Source organism: Strigops habroptila, chromosome 1 (assembly GCF_004027225.2).
Source record: "Strigops habroptila isolate Jane chromosome 1, bStrHab1.2.pri, whole genome shotgun sequence".
Lineage (NCBI taxonomy): Eukaryota > Metazoa > Chordata > Aves > Psittaciformes > Psittacidae > Strigops > Strigops habroptila.
Genome location: NC_044277.2, coordinates 90821725 through 90843999, shown reverse-complemented (window position 1 = coordinate 90843999; position 22275 = coordinate 90821725). Strand labels below are relative to the sequence as shown.

Sequence of the window (22275 nt, the reverse complement as noted above, 5' to 3'; positions counted from 1 at the left end):
GAATCACAATCTGTCCTACCACTTCCTAGTAATTTCCTCACTCTATAGCCTTGCTGTTTGTGATAGGGTTTTTTATGTATGTACTCAGTGTATGTCTATGTCCCCTATTGTGCTCTAGAACACAAAATTTAAAAATCACATTATGCTCCAGCATCAAAGGTATATAAGGAAAAGGCTCCATCTGTAGCATAGACAAACTAGACAAAGCCTTGAAATGTAATGTATGGAAGCTGTGGCTTCCATAGTGTTTCATTCAGGAAGGAATTAACATTGCACCTGTTTCCCCCTTCCGCCTCACAGCTGTGTACAGCCCCGCTCAGCTGAGATTCAAAAAACAGACTCAGACTCCTCTCTAATTAATAAGAAAATTATCATCAACATTTTTATCAATTTCTTTTCTCCAGACTTCCTGTTAGAAGCCAGTGAAAAAGAGACTAGGGGCAGGGAGCAGTGAAGGGGGTCTTAACATTGCATAAGCAGAAATCAGCTTTCATAATGATGCCTGATGGCCCAATAAATGATACAATCTCTTAAGGCATACACTCTTGTCATGGCAATTAGATTTGTAGTCTAAGCATTTCTGGACTTTTCACCAGGAAAGAATTGGGAAATTAATGAAGGCAAATTACTTATTTGTCCACATGGTTTCTGATATAAGAATACAGCTGTGCTTTATCAGCATAATTCACTATTAATGTCTTCCAAAGCTCAGATATATGGCCATGTTCTTCACATGCCACATTTCTGTTCTGATTAAATATCAAATTGTTTGAAATACCAAAATGGTTCTGCATTTCTGAGCTCTGTTCTGAGTTGTGGGAAAAGAAAAACAAGGACTCCTTCTGATCATGCACACCTGAGTTTTACATGATGACAATCTCACTGCTTCTATAGATGTAAACCCCAGTTTACAGTTAGGTAAGTGAGGGAAGCCAGACTCTTATGCCATGGAAGATATCAGTCTGCTATACCGCAACCCAAATGTAGGCTTAGGACAATAATCAGAAGTAAAGAAAGATGTCTTTTTGCCAAACTGAGCACCAGACAGTGATTCAAGTGGATCAATTCCAAAGATCAGGAAATTGAATCTTTATAGCCATTTATTTATTCCTATCTTTTCCCCCACATGACAGTGTAGCCCCACATAGCTCATTTAACAAATTCCACAAGACTTGTTTGCTTGGCCTCACAGGGATACTGCAGCTCATTGATTTTCTCAACAAGTTCTTGCTCTGGTGAGTGATACATTACTACCTGACAGCAGTGTGTCAGGCTGAAAAGAAGTACCCTGCAGCTGAATGCAAGAGGGTCCAGAAACATGGAGGCAAAAATAATTGAGCCAAAATAATGAGGAATGAAAGGGGGGAGTGTGAGGAAATGCCCCACTGTGCTCCACATTTACCATCCGAGCTCTCTAAGGGCCAATTGTGCAGCCTTGGGTAGGTGCCACAGCAGCACATGAGAAAGAGCAGGGAGCAGCAACGTGGCCACAGCTGGGAGGAGCTCGCCTGCTCAGCTGCATTTACTGTGGGACTGGCTGCAGCCCCAATACAGTGGGGTCAAGTAAGGGAATTGCAGTGAAGGCAAGGGGCTGCTGGCCCTGTAGCTTAATGAGGCTAATTATTCCCTTTCCCACAGACCTGGGCAGAAGGGCTTAGAAAAGCAATTGTGTTTTGCCTCTTTCTTTCTGAGAAGAGAATGAGGTGCTGCTTAGATAGCCTGAGGAAGCTGATTATTGCTTTTCTCTCAGTGCTCTGCCTAAAGAGGAAGAGCCTTTGCCATCTAAACACAGTGGAAGGAAGAAAGAAAGACACAGGACCTAGAAGTCCAAAGAAACACCCCTACACTGGTCCTTTTTGTTCAGGATACAGGATCAGTACAGCCTTTACAATGTACTGCAGGTGAAGTGACATGGCAAATGGGAAATGGGACCTGAATGAGATCCAGAGGATTAGACTGCAGCAAGGAAACTCCAGGGAAATTGCAAGAGAAGCTATTGAGGATGATAAGAAGAAAGAGGCATTTGGTAGTAAGAGAGTCAATTGCGTGCCTGGAGAATAGCCATCCCTTTGTAAGGACGGAGCTAACAGAACACTGAGTGCCTGAAGCAAATGTTCATGGTATTACTGAAATGTTTGACAATTTAGGGGAGCTCAAGATGAAAGCAAAACCTATTAGCACTGTGTGTGCTGCGGAAAAAACCGGAATGAATGGTATCTTATATTTATATCACACCTTTTATCCTGAAGAGTCCCGAAGCACTCTGTAAACCAGGTATGGAAGTGACTTCTGCCTTTACTGAGATACGGATAACAGGGATGAAACACGCCAAGTCTTTTAACATCAGAAAACAGCACTGCTGGGCAGCAGGTTGGGAAAAGGGGAGAGACAGCCACAAATCAAAATACAAAATAATAATTTTCCAGGCAAGAATGTGGAATAACAGACAAAAAAAAATCAGTAATTTTTGAAGTCTTCATTATACTAATGCAAAAAGACAGTAATCAGGATCCATGCCTTACTGACTCTGGGTGCTGCATGCACATTGTGACAACTAACGTTCTTGCTCACAGAGTTTCCCAGGAAAGGCACTAGATACAAGACTAAAATCAAATTAATCATCTTGAATTTAGCCCATTGTTCTCCTATGAGAACAAAATCACTTAAATTTCTTTTAATTTTCTTGACAAAGAATGCATATATCTATCTACCACTTCTAAGGACTGTATTCCATTTTTGTTTACTCTGGATATATTTTTTTATAAACTCATATGTTCACAGGAAGGAGAGTGCAGCTGAAGAGGATCTGCTTTCTTCCTAAATAGGAGAAGGGCACTGAATAAGGTTTGATCCATCAGTTTCATGTATATTTGTCCTATTTGATTACCGAAATATCCTGGACACCCAATCCACATGTTAGATATAAGCTAATAGCTACTGTGGCCTCACATGCTAATAATCTTCACTTTTTAAACAGCCTTGCAAAACTAGTGCATATTTTACAAGTTCAGCCATTAAATTTTGCCTTCCCAATTTATCATAATGATAGATTAGAATATTTAGCAAGGTTTTATTTGCTGTGGGAAAAAGAGGCTGCATTTTCTAGGTCATTTTAAGAATATCTTTAACTTTAGCCAGTGAGGAATTATGGGTAAAAAATGCATAGTGGTGACAACTGAGTCGATGTTAATCATAATCCATATCCAGGTGTCTTTATGAAAAAGTGTGTGACAGCTGATAAATGCAGCAGCTTTCATCTACATCCCATTAAACTCTTAAAATGCAATAAAGGTCCAAGTCAATCTTGTTTTCTGTTTCCCCACAATAAGATCCAAAGTTCTGCAGAAGCAAAACTTCCTGGCCAAAGCGTACAAGGTATATAAAGTTGTGGAAAATGTAATTTTAAACACAAAAAGCATAAACCCCTCATACTTACTCAGATTAAAACTGGAAAATTCCTTTTTTATTTATTAAATGCAATGACTAAAGGAAGTGCTTAAGACAGCTCTAACATTTTGTAATATCAACAACATGGGGGTTTTTTGCCTGTAGATGGTGCAGTAGGGCAGCAAAGTTATTAAGTTTTTCCTTAACTAAAGATTAAATTGGGTTTGAAAGCTAGTCATTACCAGATGCTCATAGCTTAGAAACATTTTTCCAGTCTAAAATTTGTAGCAAGATTTCCACCCAACATAAAAATGGCAAGGAAAGCCCAGAAAATACAGAAAATGCCTTTGGTTATATGATAATTATTAATTTTTTTTTTTAATTAATTATGTGCTTTTAATTTCTTTCATATAGCAGTAGCAGTGTGCCTATTCAAACAGGCTTTGGGCAGCAAACCAAAACACCCACAATTACCAGGGTTAAAAGAGGTAATGTCTTGACCCTTCCCGCATAAGCAGAATTTTTAAACGCCCTTGAAATTTTGCAAGGGAAGATACTCTGTATTGACAAACTTATGTATGGAACCACTGAATCACAGACTGGCTGAGGCTGGTAGGGACCTCTTAACATCAAGTAGTCCAACCCCTGCTCAAGCAGGGTCAGCCAAGGCAGGTTGCCCAGGTCTGTGTCCAGTCAAGGTTTGAATGACTCCAAGGACAGAGACACCACGACCTCTCTGGGCAACCTGTGCTGTGTTCCACCACCCTCACAGGACAAAAAGTGTTTTCTTACGTTCAGATGGAATTTCTTCTGTTTCAGTTTGTGTCTATTGCTTCTCATTCTGCCAGCGGGCACCACTGAGAAGAGGCTGGCTCTATATATAAAGCTCCGTAGCAGCAGCAGAATACCTGTGAGATGGCTTAAAATTTCCATGGAGAGAATCTCATTTTCTTTTATAGCATGTGGAACTTGGATGTAATTTACAGAAATGCCAGTTCACAGTGGATAGTATGCAACAGGCTTTGCCCCATTTAAATAAAATCTACAGACCTTTTTCATAACAGTGAAGCCCTATAGTAAACCAAACTGGCCCAGTGCATGGCCATAAGCTCTACTATGCAACGGTCCATGCTCTTTAATTAGTATCACACTTTGTTGGACAACCTAGACAGGCAGCACTCCTCCAGTAGTCTGAGGACAGTTCAGGGAATAGCACCACACTGTTTCCAATACACAGTATGAGCGAAACCCCTTGAAGCTCACATATGGCATCTAATGGCTATGTGTGAGCCACACTCTGCCTCTTGCCTTGCAAGGACAGAGACTGGGCACTGTCCGTCTTATTTATCGGCACAGACAGACTCTAAATGTATATCATAAGCCAAGGAAGGTCAGAGTCTCATTAATTATTACTTGCTGTGATTACTTATAATTAGTATTTGAAACCTGCTGAAATCAAATCAAAATGGATACTGTTATTTACTCCTAAGTAAACTGTACCTTGAATGAGATTGTCTTACTGAATTCAGTGCGGGCCTGGGATTCAGCTTATGATCAGTGGGCTATCCTAAGATCTTTGAATTTAATGAAATTACTTATGGCATACAAGTCTCTTCACTTCAAAACAAAGAATCTTCATGCACATACCTGATAGTCTTCTCTGCTTGGCACAGCTGTGTTCAGGCAGGGGTGTCAGCCCCACTCCTCCCATTTCTGGTGTCTATCAAAGCCAGCAAAGCCTTAATGTAGATGCTGTAACACTAATGATAGTTCAGGAAAAAAACAAAAAAACAAACCCTTATCTCTACAGCGAAAAAAAATCTTCCACTTGCATTTGCAGGGTTTGCTGAGTTAGGTCTCTTGATCCATCCACTGGGAAATGCTACTCAGTGTAAACAAGGCCCAAATTCAAACAGAATAATAAAAGTGATTTACCTTTCTCATAACAAAAACTAGGCTCTTTCATCAAACATACTGCTCCTCCTTAACAAAGATCTTTACAATCACAGAATAGTTTGGGTTGGAAGGGACCTTAAAGATCATCTAGTTCTAACCTCCTGCCATGAGCAGGGACATCTTCCACTAGACCAGGTTGCTCAAGGCCCCTTCCAATTTGGCCTTCATCACATATGTCCTGCAGTATGTTGTTCTTTCCAGATATGGGATTTTGCTGGGAAGTTGTGACAGTTTGTGGGAGCACTTGCCAGCTGAGCAATGCTTTTGCTACTGCTCACCACACTCCTTAAACACACATGCTAATTTGTGCTACAGGCTGTCTGTATGGAGCTACATGAGGCTATAGTATTTTCCTAGGAACCACAGCAAAGAAGTCAGCATGTGCTGTCAGTTGTGTCAGCTGTGCATCTGCTGTAACCAGAGTTTCTGTTGGTAAATAATGTCAACTTTATTAAGCATTCATCCTAGAGGTGTTTCTGGTGCTCAGATGTGCTCACACTTTAAGGTTATCACTGAAAGCCTTTCTCAATACCAAGGAGTTAGTGAGGAAAGTGTTCTTATTTAAATTAGAAGAAAACTGAGCATAGATATCATGGGTGTTTTTAATGTTGGATGCAATTAACCTGGTACACCACAAATGGCTGACCTCCAGCTGGACTTCATGTCACTGATCACAACCCTTAGAACCCAAAAGTTCAGTCCACTTCATAAACTTTTAAGCTAGTCTACACTTCAGTTTGTCTATGAAAATGTTATTGGGAGTCTGTCAAAAGGCTTGCCGAAGTCAAACTAAACAACATCCATTGCTCTTCTCTCATCCACTGAACTAGTTATTTCTACATAGAAGGTAATCAGGTTAGCTGAGCATGATTTTATCTTCATAAATTCATGCCAGCTATTTCCAGTCACATTCTTGTCCTTCATACGCTTGGAAATGCTTTCCAGGATTATTTGCTCCATCCCCTTCCCAGGCACTGAAGTGAGGCTGACTGGCCTGTAGTTACCAAAACTGCATATAGCTTGGCTGAACAACTCTTTATTCCATAGCACAAACAGGTAATATGGGATCATTGCAGGTGTAAAGAGGAATAGCAAAGATACATAACGAGGTGATCTTCATTTCTGGCTATAATACTTATGTGATTACTGATCACATTCCTTCTGGTGTCCATTCTTCAGAAAGGACACTGAAAAAGATGGAGGTCATTCAGCAAGAAACCATAGTTTTAATTACAGAAAATATATCTTGAAGTAAGAAACTGAAAGATTTCAAACTCTGTAAAATTTCCACAATAGCAGAGCTGATCTGAGAGACTCAACTACTCTGTTGGTATGTGTACATGCGGAAAATACTGGATATTAGCAGATACAGAAAAATAGCACCATGAGTTCTGTGAGTAGAGACTAAAAATACCACAAATGAGAAACAGCATGAGGCATGGATTTTCTGGGGCTTACAAGTATCACTGCTAGCCTCCATCTCCTACTCCCCATGACAGCGCTGACCTTTCGAATTCACAGTGCAGTGCAGCGGCTTCTTTCTTTCTTCTCAGCATCACATGCCTGCCATGAGGGCAAAGAGAAGACATGGTGCCAGGCACAGACAGAAGGCATTTGTTTTTTCTCCATTCTCAATCCTCTGCTACAGGCATGTCACTTTCACAGGACCCATTCTCATCAGTACCCTCTGCTCCTGAACAAAATGTTAATTTATTACTGAACAGTAAATGGTGGGAGATGTGGCTATCTGTCTGAAGGATAAATTTTAGCAGTTCCGTTATGTTGCTGAAGCCAGTGGAGAAACCACCAAGCGAATGGCCTCTGTTATGCAAATTAGACTAACTCTAAAGCGTCCTTTTTCACTATAATATTGCTATGGGAAATACCCACAGTGGCAAGGCTCCTCTCCTGCAACATCACCTGGAGTTCTGAAGCCTTGAGGCTTCCTGGAAACCACATTCAAAACTGCAAGCTCTCAAATGCCCTGCCTGCTGTGTAAAGTCTGGGCCTCATGCTTTGGCACATTTAATTGTCTGGGACACTTGGGCAAAGAGATGTAAAAGAGCTATTCAAGGGTGTTGACCAGACGCATGCAACTTTCAGATAATGAAAAGAGCACTGCCTCAACCTGCAATGTGGCTGAGGAAGGGAAGCCAGCTATGACCCTCTCGTGCTTCAGTTTCCAGACACTGGCAAAGCTTAGCTCATGTGTCTTCAAAGAAGTCCAAATCTTATAGCCCACTGACTTCACAATTAAATAGACTTTAAGGCTCAAATCTGCCGTGAAAGTCACCTCATATGGTATCTGGGAACTGTATTGATCCCTGTGCCAAAGGATATATATGGACTCAGCATGTGTAATCCTGTTGCTATGGTGGTTTTCCGGCTGCGTGTCCAACAGTGGCTAGCTATTGAAAACAGATGATATAAAGTCACAAGTCAGGCTCCTCCATGCTACGGAGGGCAAGAAAAAAAACCACCTGCATGTTGCTTCTCTAGGCGTACTAAAATAGGAGATGGTTGTGCACAGGCAGCTCCAGGTGGCTGGTGCTGTAACTGCTCTCCTATGACCAACCAGCTGCACATTCCTCAGCGTTTATAACGCCGAAAATACATGCCAGCCTTCTGCTCTGCAGCAGGTGGGGAACTAGTTCTGAGGCTCCCAGGAGCTCGGCAACGCTCAGTCCTACCAGAGGATGCTGGTCAGGGAGTGGGCCAGGTTTAGGCTCAGGCGGGTTTCCACCAGAGCCCAAGCTGACCAAAGGCTAGCCTGTTACCACGTTGAAGACAGAACGCTTACGGCCGTGCCGCAGCCGCCCTAAAGCCGCTGAGGAGCGCCGCCAGGCTCCGCCGGTGAGGCCGCCTCAGGGCCACCCCCGCTGCGGGCGGCGGTTGGTCCGTAGCCGTCGGTCCGCAACCGTCACCCGGGGCGGTGAAAGCTGGGAGGGGAGCACGATGTGAGCTCAGCTCTCAGCGACCGCCCGGCAGCAGCGGGCTCCCACAGGCGGTGGCCGCCCGCTGGGTCACATGGAGGTGCCATTTCCTCTGCCCTTGCTTTGCCCTTAAGGCCGTTGTGCCGCCGGCGGTGTCCGCGCCTCGCCCCGCACGGGCGGCAGCGGGCGGGCACCGCGTCCCCGTCTCTCTCCTCCCCCCCCCCCCCCCCATCGCTACACACACAGAGCACGCAGCCCGGCGGAAAGGCAGGGGTGGCTGCGGCGGGATAAAGGGCAAGGGGTGGCCGGCTACCCAGCTAAAAACAACCCTCTCCTCATAAAGCGATGGGGCCCGGGCCGCGCCGCCGCGCTCCGCGAGCCCTATAAATAGGCTCCTTGCGCGGCCCGCGGGCTTTGGCCGGCGCGGCTCTGCAGGCGGCGCGGCGCAGCGGAGCGGAGCGAGCGCAGCGGGGCCGCCACCGCCGCCGCCAGGAAGAGCCTCGGTCCCCGCACCCCGCCAGCCTAGCAAGATGCCCCGGGTAGACGCAGACCTCAAACTGGACTTTAAAGATGTTCTGCTCAGACCTAAAAGAAGCAGCCTCAAAAGCAGATCAGAGGTGGGGGCACGCAAACCCAGCATGCTTTTTCCTCCTCCTCAGCGCCTAACTTCTTTAACCCTCCTTCCCCTCCTGCTTTATTTTTATTCTCTACTCTTAACGTAGCCATGCCCTCCGCGATCGAAACGCCCTCTACGTGGCTGGGGGGGATGCCGCCGCTGCTGGAAGGAGGGAAGGACGGGCCCGGGGTTGCGGAGCCCGCGGTGTGTGTGCCCCCACCCCTATCTCTGGCGAGGCGAGCCCCGGCCCCGGCCCCGGTGGAGCAGGAGGCGGGGGGCGCTGGAGCCGGTGCCGCGCTGTCCTTCCGCCGCTCCTCTGCAAAAATAAGAGGGGGGGTGAGGGGAAAGGGAGAAGGGCGGATTGTCTGCTCCTGACAGGTGCCTCTGCGGATTTCTGCGGCGCTGAGCGGGGGTGATCTCCGGTTTCCAGGGGGCCGCCTGCCGTGGGGGCAGCGACGAACCGGCAGCTCTGTCCGTCCCGCTCCGGGCCAGGGGGGTGTCCGGTTATGCGCCTCGCAGGTTGGGCCGGCAAAAGCCAGGGGTGCGGAGTGGCGCGGACACCTTTACCTTCAGCCCCGGGAGTCGCGGGCAGTGCTGTTACTATGGAACTGACGTGCTCTTTGTGAAAAATACTCATAAAAAACAACCAGCGAAGATGCTGGGGAGTGCATCCCACAGCACAGCGTACCCCGGGCTGGGATCCCATCAGGTGGAAACGTGGGGTGGTGGGGTGCGTTCCATCCTCAGCTGTGTTAACCCCTATGACCTTCCTCCTTCTGCTGTGTGGGGATATCCTGGCCATCCCCTTGTCACCAAGGCTGCCTGGGGCTCTGAGTCCCTGCTGGCCCAGGGCCACTGTTAGCTGGGATATTGCTGTAGTTACTTGTGAGCAGGGATCAGGAAAGACCCCAGGAAATCCCCTGAGGATTGCCTCTACAAAAAAAGATGGCTGCCTCGGGATTGAAGGTGCCTTCTCATTTACCTCACATAACCCCAAGGTTAACAAAGGATTTAGCTTGACTAATGAAAGAATTACGTTGTGTTGGGGGATGGAAAGAGGATTAAGCCTTTCTCCAGGGGAACCAGAGTTGTAAGAGAGAGACCGAGACAAATCAAGTGGGGTAAGAAAGACAAGACTGGAAAAGGAAGTGGGATAGCCATGTTTATTACAGGCCTATGGCAAAGGACTTTGAGGGCAACAACTAAGCAAAACTTTTTGCCATTATGAAAGTGTTTGGCATAGGAGAGCCCCTTTAGTAGAAAGGTAATCTAGTAATTTTTAATTTACAAAGAATGGTGTCCAAGCTGAGTAACTCATCGTTTGGTGGAATTAACTGCTCGTAAGGCCTGCAGGCCGTTTCTGGCAATTTGCTTGGTCCTTCTTTAAAATTCAGTGTGCTGGGCTGGCAAACAGGTGGAGCTATGCTCCACCGAGTGACACATGGCTCCTTCAAGTGCAGTGTCTTGTATATTTAGCTGCTTGCAGGCAGTGGAAAGAAGGGCTGCTGGGAAGGGAAAACGATAGGAGGAGCATGAGCTGATATGGCAGGGTTGTAACGGGTGGGTATGACGAACTGTAAAACCTTTTCACATGAGAAAAAGTACATGTCATGAAGGGGGTCAGTGAAAACCGATGAAGGTTAAGAAATTGGACACCATCACAGAGGCTGTAGCAACAGGAATAAACAGTGTCTGTGAAAGCCAGATCTAAAATGGACAGCCCCAGTCTGCTTCAAACCAAGAATATAAATAAATAGTTCTGGCAGAGGAACAGAGGCAGCACACTACAGCGCCTGTTGCCCAGCAAGCTGCTGCTTTGAACCTTATATCAGCAAGCGTCTGTTTCTCTGGTGTGAATGGCTTGTTTTGCGCAAGGATAGCTTTTTATGCAGTAACTAGGATTAAGTCAGCTTCATAGAGAGGCGGTTTGGGGTGTTTGCAGCTCTTCTTGAAGGTCTGCTATGTTGGTACTTGCTTTTGACTCTTTGTACTGTCTTAATTTTCCATGATTGCTTTCTCTTTTTGAAAAGACACCAGAAAATTTGAAGCTTAAATTCAAGTCTCAAAATTGGTTAAAGCAATGATTGGAGTTGGAGCAGCATTGTCTGTCAGTGGGGTCTTGGTACTCATGTACCTGCTACGCTTCTGTGTGCTGGATTTGCCCCTGCAGGCTGCCTGTTTTAAGTTCGCCAGACAAGTGTCGTGCAGAAAGTCTAGTCATTAATCTAAATTTGTAAATTCAAGTAAGTCCAGGGAGCTTTAGCAGAGCAGCCAGTATCCTAGTACTTTCTTACATCAAGGATCTAGGTAGGAGTTAGGAAATACATTTCATTGTTTTCTTTCTAAAGAAACTTCTGCTGGTGTTGAGTGATGATGAGAAATCCTAGAGTCAGAAGTTATTTTCTCGTGATGCATAGAACAGCAAGCTATAAATTAGCTGTTGCTGCTCAGGAAAGAGACAAAGAGATGGTCAAAAGTGCTTCTAGAGGAACGAAGGAAAACCAGTTAGCTTTGTGATGCTCCTCAGTGTGTTCATCTTGAGATCATCACAGTTCTGGTGATCCCTAAACAAGAACAGCATAATATGTTAAAATAGGTGCAGAGAATGGCAGCCAGGATCATCAGCAGTATTGACTGGTTTCCACATGAGGGAAAAAACTAAACACGCTAGGACTATTCAGTAGAAGGAGAAGGAGCAGCTGTGGAGGATATGCTAGAAGTCTCTGAAGAGAGGAGTGGAATGGAATAGGTGAAACTGAGAAGCGGCTGTTGACTGTCTCTCACAAAACAAGAAGCAGGAAGCACTGAATGTAGAATTATCAGGCAAAGGTTGTAGTTTTTATGCAACATATGATTCATCTTTGAAATTTATTGCTATGGGATATTGGAGAGGCTAAAGGTGTGAAGGAATAAAAAAATTACAAGGCAAGTTCTTTGTCTATGAGTGGCTACTTATTACAGTGGATTGGAGGAGACCTGTGTCTTTGAAGGTCTCTAAGCATCAGCTTCCTGGGACCTGGGAAGGTAGGCTAGAGAAAGAATCTTTCAAAACTTGCCTCATTCTTACATTCCCTTCCCAGACATCTGGTACTGGCTCTTTGGAGAACGAGGGCACTCCATAAATATGTCCAACCCAGGGTGCCATTTCTCCTGCTCTTACAGGACAAAAGCCTCGTTAGGGGATACCCCCAGTTATCCCTCAGAAATGCCTTCTGTTGCAGTATTATCAGTTGTGTTAAAAATTGCACGATCCATCTGGACATCTGGCTAAAGGAAATCACATATAAAAGCCTACAGTAAGTGGAGGTAAGAGTCACTGAAAGAGTAATGGCCTTGCATAGCTTTTCATCTTGCCTCACTCCTTTCTTTAACATACTCTACTTTCTTAAGTTCATTTGAAAGAGATGTTTTTCCCCTGTAAAACTGTAAGGCAGGGGTTCTGGTGCTATTGTATGCGTAAAACTGGTTATGTGATACTCTCTTTTTTTCCCTTGGTTTTAGTTAATAAATTGCATTAAAGTGAAGTAAAATGCATTAAATTTTCATGCCTGTTTTGTACTTATACTATTTTCTCATGCTTGCTGCAGCAAAATTTCCCATAAACATGTTATCAGTGATGGGTAGATAATTGGGCTTCTCTAATAGTAAATGGAAAGAAGGGTGAGTCTCCATGAAGATGAATGGGATATAGTCCTAGAGGGCAGGGGGCCCAAGACTGCTGGTTGACATTCAAGGATCACCTGCTACATGCTCAGGAGTGTTGCATCCCGACTAGAAGAAAGTGCAGCAGGAGGGCCAGGAGACCTCCATGGATGGACAAGGAGCTGCTGAGGAAACTTAGAGGGGAAAAAAGAAGCTTATAGAAGGTGGAAGCGAGGATAGGCGGCCTGGGAAGAATATAGGAGCATTGCCCAGGAAGCTAGGGACCAGGTTAGGAAAGCTAAGGCCCAGCTAGAATTAAGTTTGGCAGGGGATGTGAAAGATAACAGGAAAGGATTCTATAGATACGTAGCAAATAAAGGACAGACTAGGGACAACGTGGGCCCTCTCCAGAAGCTATCGAGAGAACTGGCTACCATGGATTTGGAGAAGGCTGAGGTTCTTAATGACTTCTTTGCCTCAGTCTTCCCTGGCAAATGCTCTGACCACACCATGAAAGTCTTGGAAGGCAGATGCAGGGACTGTGAAAGTGAAGACCTTAGGCCCACTGTAGGAGAGGATCAGGTTCAAGACCATCTTAAGAACCTGAACGTGCACAAGTCCATGGACCTGATGAAATCCATCCATGGGTCCTGAAGGAGCTGGCGAATGAAGTTGCTAAACCACCGTCCGTCATATTTGAAAAATCCTGGCAGTCAGGTGAAGTTCCCGATGACTGGAAGAAGGGTAATATAACCCCCATTTTCAAGAAGGGAAGGTGGAAGACCCAGGGAACTACAGACCAGTCAGCCTCACCTCTGTGCCTGGCAGAATCTTGGAACAGTTTCTCCTGGAAAACATGCTAAGGCACATGAAAAACAACGAGGTGATTGGTGACAGCCAACATGGCTTCACTAAGGGGAAATCCTGCCTGACCAATTTGGTGGCCTTCTATGATGGAGCCACGGAACTGATGGACAGGGGCAGAGCAGTTGAGGTCGTCTACCTGGACTTGTGCAAAGCGTTTGACACTGTCCCGCATGACATCCTTGTCTCTAAATTGGAGAGACATCAATTTGATAGATGGACCACTTGGTGGATAAAGAACTGGCTCGATGGCCACACGCAAAGAATTGTGGTAAATGGCTCGATGTCCAGTTGGAAACCTGTAACGAGTGGTGTCCCTCAGGGATTGGTGCTGGGACCGGTGCTGTTCAACATCTTTGTCGGTGACATGGACAGTGGGATTGAGTGCACCCTCAGCAAGTTTGCTGACGACACCAAGCTGTGTGATTCGGTTGATACGCTGGAGGGAAGGGATGCCATCCAGAGGGACCTCGACACGGTTGTGAAGTGGGCCGATGCCAACCTTATGAAGTTCAACCAAGCGAAGTGCAAGGTCCTACACCTGGGTTGCGGCAATCCCAGGCACTGCTACAGGTTGGGCAGAGGAGAGATTCAGAGCAGCCCTGTGGAGAAGGACTCGGGAGTGTTGGTTGACGAGAAGCTTAACATGAGCCGGCAGTGTGCGCTTGCAGCCCAGAAAGCCAACCGTATCCTGGGCTGCATCAAAAGAGGCGTGACCAGCAGGTCAAAGGAGGTGATCCTGCCCCTCTACTCTGCTGTTGTGAGACCTCACTTGGAGTACTGCGTACAGTTCTGGTGTCCTCAAAGTAAAAAGGCCTTGGAGCTGTTGGAGCGAGTCCAGAGGAGGGCCACGAGGATGATAAGGGGGCTGGAGCACCTCCCGTATGAGGACAGGCTGAGAGAGTTGGGGCTGTTCAGCCTGGAGAAGAGAAGGCTGCGTGGTGACCTCCTAGCAGCCTTCCAGTATCTGAAGGGGGTCTGTAAGGATGCTGGGGAGGGACTCTTCCTTAGGGACTGTAGTGGTAGGACAAGGGGTAATGGGTTCAAACTTAAACAGGGGAAGTTTAGATTAGATATAAGGAAGAAGTTCTTTACAGTGAGGGTGGTGAAGCACTGGAATGGGTTGCCCAGGGAGGTTGTGGATGCTCCATCCCTGGCGGTGTTCAGGGCCAGGTTGGACAGAGCCTTGGACCACATGGTTTAGGGCAAGGTGTCCCTGCCCGTGGCAGGGGGGTTGGAACTAGATGATCTTAAGGTCCTTTCCAACCCTTACTATTCTATGATTCTATAATTCTATGAATCTTAGCTTGTTCACTGAAGTGACCCTTCCCTTATGAGCTTATACAAAATGAGAACCCATTTCACAGTATATCACTGAGACACCAACTTCTTTCTCTTAGAGATCAGTAATAAACTCCCCCACCATATTAATCAATCATAATGTATCCTGCAGCGTGACAGTGTTCAATGTATATTGTAAATAAATAATCAAAGTCTTACATTTTTTATGTTGCTTCCTTTCTCGTGATCCCTTTCAGTTCAGTTCACGTCTTTGAATGTTCCTGGATTAAAACTGAAGTGAGGAGCAATAAAAACTAAGAGCCTTCATTCTCACTGTTAATAGAGAGACTAACCTCACATCTTAGAGTGTGCATTTCTTGGAGAGTTTTTCCCCTCCTTTTGCAAGATGCTAAGTAGACCAGTGGGAACTGATCTAAATTTGATATTACCTCTTGCAAATGTAAGGAACAAAATGCCTGATCATTTCAGAATGCTGAAGAAGAAATAACTTTGAAGGTAAAGGGTGATGTAGTTGTAAGAAATTGACTTAGAAATTAGTAGCTTCATGGTTTAATAAGCCAGGGTATGATTGATCATGTTGTATGTCAAGAGTGCTGATAACCACAGTCAACCTTGCTTGCTTTATTACATTGTCATTTACATTAGAGATTGGGACAAAGCCCTCTATGCTTTCTGGACACAGAGAGAGTTCCAGTTCTGATTTCTGTGGAGTTGGGAGTTCAACTCGGGTTTCTCAGGCAGCCAAACAAACAACTGAGATTACTTCTGTATAAAATAATCCACAGTCCTCACTGTCCTTTCTTTCCAATCCCTTCTGACTTTTTTTGTTTGTGGGGTTTGGTTTTTTTTTTTGGTTGGTTGGTTGATTTGGTTTTAATTTTGATTCTTTTTTTCTTCAGTGAGAACTCTTTAACACAGAAAGCATTATTTTACTTCTGTATTTTCTTGTTTGGAAGGCAGAAGCTGTAGCAAAATAAATGAGGTAATAGTGGAATGAAAGGAGGAAGAACAGGAGATGCGAGGAAAATTAGGAAGCAGTGTTTAAACCTGCTGTATCTGAAGTTAGTAGTAAAACTCTTGTTAGATTGCAGTCAATTACTTAAAAGAATGTGTGTCTATTCACTGCAGGTCGACCTTACACGGACCTTCACCTTCCGCAACTCCAAGCAGACATACACAGGAATTCCCATTATAGTGGCAAACATGGACACTGTGGGGACATTTGAAATGGCCGTGGTTATGGCAAAAGTAAGTCTTCATTCTCATTTTTGCAACAATTGGGAAGCCATTGGGTGATAGTGGGCAGCCCTTGTTAATTTTTAGCTATGTTTGTTGGTGAACAGGGGAGCATGAGTTAAAAAATACAGAACATGAAGGTGTGGTTTCACTGCAAAGCAGCTGTGCTTTTACAGCTTCAGATACAAGATAGTTTCAGTGGAGATGCTTACTGGGAAGCTTCCATCCTGGGTGTAGGTCAGCTTCGGGTGGAGCTTCTAGTGCTTAGTTTTTGAGGTCTGTATTGTCCTCCCTTCCAGAAAAAAACTACTAGCTGATAGCATTTTTGAAAATGGAGGTTACTGGATAAAGCTGCAGCAGTCAGGAGTCACAAGTTAATTAGCCTCTGCCCTCAAGAGTCAGGTTACTTTCTTGCAGTGCTTAAGCACATTCAAAATATTGATGATAACTTCATGAAACACATCAGAAACATGATCCTGAAAGGTCGGCTAAGTATGCTAAGTTACCTTTGAAAAGCTGTTTGGAGTGGCTTTGTCTGTTGTTCGCTGTTACTGCTTCTTTCAAGCAGGAGGAGCCTATACTTAAAATGGGAATTTCTGGTGTCTTGTTATTCTTCAGTTGAGGGAAAGATGACTAACTTGGACATTAATACCAGTTTTCTTATTTTCGCTAGCATGCAATGTTCACTGCAATTCACAAGCATTATTCTCTGGAAGAATGGAAACTGTTTGCTGCCAATCACCCAGAATGCCTTGAGGTACATTTCCATACTGTAAATTATTATGGTTTATTGCTTTGTTCTGAACTCACATACACTGGAGTCTCTTGGGAATATTGTTGTCAAATGGGGTTTGAGGAATGAAGATATTTGCTGTTCTTAAATGCATCAAGGGAAGTGGTTTGTCCTGGCTTAAAAAGGATAGCTATGTGAGTCCATTATGAAAGTGCTTATATTAAGATGCAAAAAAGCAAAGTTTATATATGCTTGGAATGGAAATGGAGAAGTATCCTGAGAAAAGAAGAAGGAAATACTTGGGAATAGGTCTAACTGTTGTGCTTCTATTGCTGTTGGGAGTCATAGTGCTGGTGATGGAGAAGCCCAAGACCACAAATGCAAATAGCCCCGAGTAATGCAACAACAAACTGGCCCTGCACACCCTTGTGCTAGGCAGAGTCTTTGCTATCAGGTGTGCAAGTAGACCCAGAGTCTGCAGGCTGGCAGGGTCCAGGTGCCAGGCCCAAGTAGGGATGGGCATTGAAAGTTGTCAGAGCGTAGGTGTCCTCCATTGACCTCCTTGCACTAGAGCTCATGCTGTGCTACTACTAGCTGTGCTGCTCTACTTGTCCACAGGGTCCTAGCCTGAACCATTACAGAGAAACACCATTTAGTAAATTAAAACATTGACGTAAGTTCCAGCTTTTTCATATCCAGATTTCTTCTGTGTCCTTCTGGCAGGCCCCTGCATCAGGAGAGGCAGTATAGGAGTGTGCCTGGCTGTCTCCCTTCCTCCTTAAAGAGTTCGGTGCAGTTTTGAAACTTTTTCTATGTAGAAAAGAATACCACACAGCTGTATTGTATCTTCACCTATCACACATTATAGAATTGTATTACAAAGACTATTGATTACAGGATTGTCTGAGAAAGAGCCAATCACTTAGGTTCATCAGGGTAGTTTATGTGCCACTGTAGGATAGATAGTGGTCCCAGGAATATCCTGTGTCTGAACACTTTGGCACTTAGCTTATTTGTGGTTCATAATCACTGGAGTTGGATCTCCTAGTGATTAAATACTGACTAGCTCTGTGACCTTGGATCTCCACAGAGGATTTGTGGGCCAGCAGCTGTGGAAACTATTTTTCTATTGGAAGGAACTCACAGGAAGACAGAGGAGGGAGAAATCTGTTTGTTTTCCATGGTAGCTGACCCTGCTTGAGCAAGGGGGCTGGGCTGCGCAATCTCCAGAGCTCCCTTCCAAGCTCAATTGTTCTGTGATTCTGTAGATCAAGGGTGTGTTTGGTGAACTTAAAGACCCAGGTTCTGCTCCTGACAATGCCACAGATTTTGCCACTCTGCTTTCCTGGAAATATACCAAGTAAGGGCTTCTTCTGTGTTTGTGTTAGTATGAGTACAGCTGAGCCTTCATCCATCTCAGGTGATCATATTTGCCTATGAGAACCCTGTTGTGAATTAAGAGCTGTTAAAAATGCTATTTTTGCTTTGTTTCAGAGCCTTTAAACGGAACAGAAGCAACACACAGATATTTGCGGAAGGGTATTTATTTTGTATTATGTAATGTGATATTCACTAGTTTCCGGCACAGGTTGTCCCAAGACTATGCAGATAAAGATACATTAAGTGTGTGTTTATGCCATTTTTGACAAACTACTACTCCCTTTTGTTCTCCCTGTCTTTCTAGCATGTAGCAGCAAGCTCAGGTAGTGGAAAAGCTGATTTGGACAAGTTAACAAGTATTCTAGAGGCCATTCCACCTGTCAGATACATTTGCCTGGATGTGGCAAATGGCTATTCAGAGCACTTTGTGGAGTTTGTGAAGTCTGTCCGTGCCCTGTTCCCACATCACACCATTATGGTAAGTGTGTAGCGAGGGTGGAGGGGGGGTGTGGGCATTCTGTCCAGGAACAGGGCCCAGAGTTTGGTTGGTGGGCATCAGCACCTCTGTGGTAGCTCCATCAGTCTCTGAGTGCTCATTTAATGAAAGGGAATGGAAGAGAGAAGGAAAGAGAGAAGCAAGGAAAGGTGACTCAAAACCCTTCCAGACAAATGCATGTGGACAGCTCTATTCAATACCCTTTCAATTCAGCAAGATGTTGACTCTGAGCCAAATGATGGCTGTTTAATAACATGTTGGCATTGTCAGTCTTCCATGGTTGATAATTTCTGTGGGAATGTTCAATGTGTGCTCTGATACAGCAGTTTGATGTTGGCATGGCAGGCTGGGTGGACCTGATTTTTTTTTTTTACTACTCGCATCCTCCTTCCCACACCATATGTGACTTCTAATCATGAAGTGTGTAGGTTTATTTTGGTGATCCAAATCAGAGGTTTGCTGTGGAAATGCATCAACGTTTCTGGCCAATTGAGGCCAATGGCTGTTTTCATCTATTAGATCACTATGAAGGCAGCTGAATGTAGACTAATCCTTGCCTATGATAAGATTCATAGGGGTGTTGTGCAATTGTGAACAGGGTCATCAGGAAGCAAAACGGTTTTGGAGCTTTTCATGTACCTTCTGTGATGTTACTATCCCTTCAGAGTGCTAATGCCATGCTTCCTTCAGCCCTTTTCTGCGCTAAGAGTAGCGTGTTTGCATTGACACAGGACTCCTTGCAGCAGAATGCTACTTCTCCTGCTTGTTTCCTAGGGCCCTTAAAAAAATGGGTCTGAATTTGTTCCATGAGAATAGCAGAAATTCTCAAACAAGCAGCAGACTCTTCATGAGATCACCAGTCTTTATTCAAGCAAAAAAAAAATCATGTGTTTAGGCAACACTTTCTCACTTTTTTCATGCCAGACACACAGCTTCACACATCTAAAGTAAATGTGAAGTAAAAATGGTCATATATGCATACTCTGACTTAGTTCAATAGGGAACTGCATGTTCAGGCAGCTCAGGGGAGATTGCATTCCTTCCTCCCATGTCAGAGGAAGTATTCTTGCCTGTGAATGATGGTGGCATTGGAGAACGGAAGTGGGCTGGGATGCCTGTGGGGTTCTGGGTTACCATGCGCTAATGAATAGGTATCCTTCAACAGCCACCAGCAGACACGGGAACTGTGTATGGCCATATTTGGTATGGCCATATTTCCCATGGCTTTGGGGAGAAATTTTGGAAGCATGAAATGATAGATGTGGGCTTTTTGAGCTTCTGGCTTGATGTTCACTGCAGTTAAGGAAGGAGCTGTTCCTTTGCCTTGGATCTGAATTATTGTCCTTAGTGACATGATTACTCCAGTGTCTTTGACTCGAAGAGTTGTGGGAGAGAGCTTAAACCACATAGTTAAAAATAATAGGTCTTCCCTATCAGAAGTGGAAAGAAAACTGTGTGTCACCTCCTTCCCCATCTCCACACAGACTGCTGACTGAGGAGGGAACTCAACCAAGATGAATTGCCCAGGGGCCAATGTCAGAGTCAGGTATCAAGACCAGGTTTTAGTCCATGGTCCTTAAGCCAGTTTCATCCACCTTCCACATCTGCTAAGCTACCTGCTTAGTTTCTCTGCTTCCGTGACTAAGGTTATTGCTACTTCAAGTCTTACTGTTCTGACAGCACCACCTCTTTATGGGTACATCTACAGCCCTGACCGGTTCAGTTGCCTTCTTTGATTGTAGCTCCTTCCTCTGAACGTGCTTCAGTATGGCTTATGTTTTTCATTTCCTGAACAGGGATAATTTCTGTTCCTAAGAGCATGCTAACAAACTTGGGGTGTTCAAAAACCTTTTGTGTTCCAAAGCCTTCAGAGTCTGTGCAGTCCCTGATAGTCTCTGATTCAACTAGGGACGTGCATCTTAACCCCACTTCCAAATGAGTTGAGTTTACACTCTATGCCAAAATGGTCTTTTGAGGCTATTCGTGGCTGAAATGCAGGAGCTCCTCTAGGCTCCTTTTTATGGTAGTCTGGAAGACATGTCCGGCTGCTACCTGTTCTGTCTGCTTTGATGTATCTGTGCTATGCCTGCAGTATGCTCTCTGCTGTTGTGGCTTTCAAACAAAAGGGTTAGCAGTTAAAGAGAAGGTATAAAAATAAAGAAGCTTTCTCATAGCTGAAAGTGATCTCCAGGACCTTGCGGGCTGTCTTGTTTGCTTTCCTCAGCATGACCATTCATTCCACAGTCAGCTGCAGTGCAGTACATAAGAGTAACCCAACCCTGGGCTCAGGGAGTGTGTGTTCCCAGGGGCCACGTAATGGGTTCAGCTCTGAGGCTGAAAGGTGATGTGCAAAGCAACTGTGGTTAATGTAGTACTCTCTGTGGCTGGTACTCTAGTGCAGATGGAGGATGTCTGTTGTGTAACAACCTTTCAAAGGCATGGTTTTGCCTTTTTAAATGCTTGCTTTTATAATCACATTACCTCATTTTTTTTCTGCCTGGCTTTGGCACAAGCTCTTTTTACTCCTGCCTTTCCTATTAATTTGCGAAGAAGATCAGTTTCTACATGGAACACAAAAGATAAGGAAGACAAACAGGGGCACAGAGGTACAACATGACTTGCCTTAAATCACTCGTTAGATTGAGGATGGAGGAAGAAGCAGTATTCAAGTCTCCTGAGGGTCTCACAAATGCAGCGCTGCCCTCCAGAATCAAGAGTAATGGTCCAGTGGAGCATTCTGTTGTAGCACAGCATCATGTGCTTGGGTTGTGCCTACTTACTCAAGTCTAAAGCAAAACTTCAGTTGACATTCATGATGGAGGGTCAGAGACTTTATATTACGGTAAGCGTAGTCCTTATTAGCATAGTTGTAGACATTAGGGTTGTTCCATTTCACTGGAAGTCTGTTCAGCAAGCTAAGACATCTTTGCCAGCAAGCTTTGCCAAGTTTTTGTCCTGAATTTTTCTTTTTGGACTGTTCTCTGTTCATTATCCAGACAAAACCCTAGGGAGAGGAACGTGGAGTATGGCAGGAAGGAAAAGGCTGGGGCAGGAGCACACTTGCAGGTGCAGTAGCACCTACAGATGTGGGCCAGAGAGGAAGGCAAGTGGAATCACAAAGCAGAGGCAGAGGGAAACACTATGGGCCAGAAACTGTTGCTCCTCTTGAAGTCAGTAGCAGAGCTTCTCAGGGCCTTAGTGGAGGCATAATTCAGTCAGAGAAGCTTATGCAGACTGCTCCCAGTTTATCGCTGGAGCAAGTAGCAGAGTCAATCCAGTCATGGTGTGTCCACCAGGGCTGGGGTCTCAGAGGAGGGGCCAGCTGGGATCCCAGGGAAGGAGACAGTTACTCTACTGAGGGTCTTTAGGGTCAGTCACAGTACTGAGTGCAAACACACACCTGGTATGGTTCAGTGTCACAAAGGGCATCATCTCTCCATCTTACGGTAAAGCACCCCTTGCTTTGGTGGGTGGGAAGCGTCCTTTGGCAATGTTTCTGATAGTGTGGAGGCACAGACTGTGCTTTCCTCTAGGATACAAGAAGAAAGTTTGAGAACTGTTGTCACAGATACTTCTCCCCAGCTTGATCCATTGCCATTTGCCAGCAGATTTCAATCAGTGCAGCAGTGTTCCTGTCTTAGTCAGTGTGAGTCGATATTTATAGCAGGCTTTTATGAGGCACTGTATCAGATGCCTGACTGAAATTCAGAGGCACTGCCCTACTGTGTTC

The 22275-nt window shown here is 44.9% G+C and overlaps 1 protein-coding gene across 5 annotated transcripts in view; it reads left to right on the top strand.

Moving 5' to 3' along the window:
- The first annotated feature begins 8510 nt into the window (after positions 1-8510).
- Positions 8511-22275, top strand: part of GMPR (guanosine monophosphate reductase) — a 45099-nt gene continuing 31334 nt past the window's right edge. For 2 of the 5 annotated variants that reach the window (XM_030484122.1, XM_030484131.1), the window contains exons 1-4: positions 8511-8893; positions 15829-15948; positions 16610-16693; positions 18354-18527. In XM_030484122.1, the coding sequence (XP_030339982.1) occupies positions 8807-8893; positions 15829-15948; positions 16610-16693; positions 18354-18527 (465 nt within the window). In that variant the 5' untranslated portion in view covers positions 8511-8806. Of the gene's footprint in view, positions 8894-9251; positions 9271-9682; positions 12199-15828; positions 15949-16609; positions 16694-18353; positions 18528-22275 lie in introns of those variants that run through there. The other 3 variants (XM_030484148.1, XM_030484139.1, XM_030484158.1) reach the window with 3 other exon arrangements.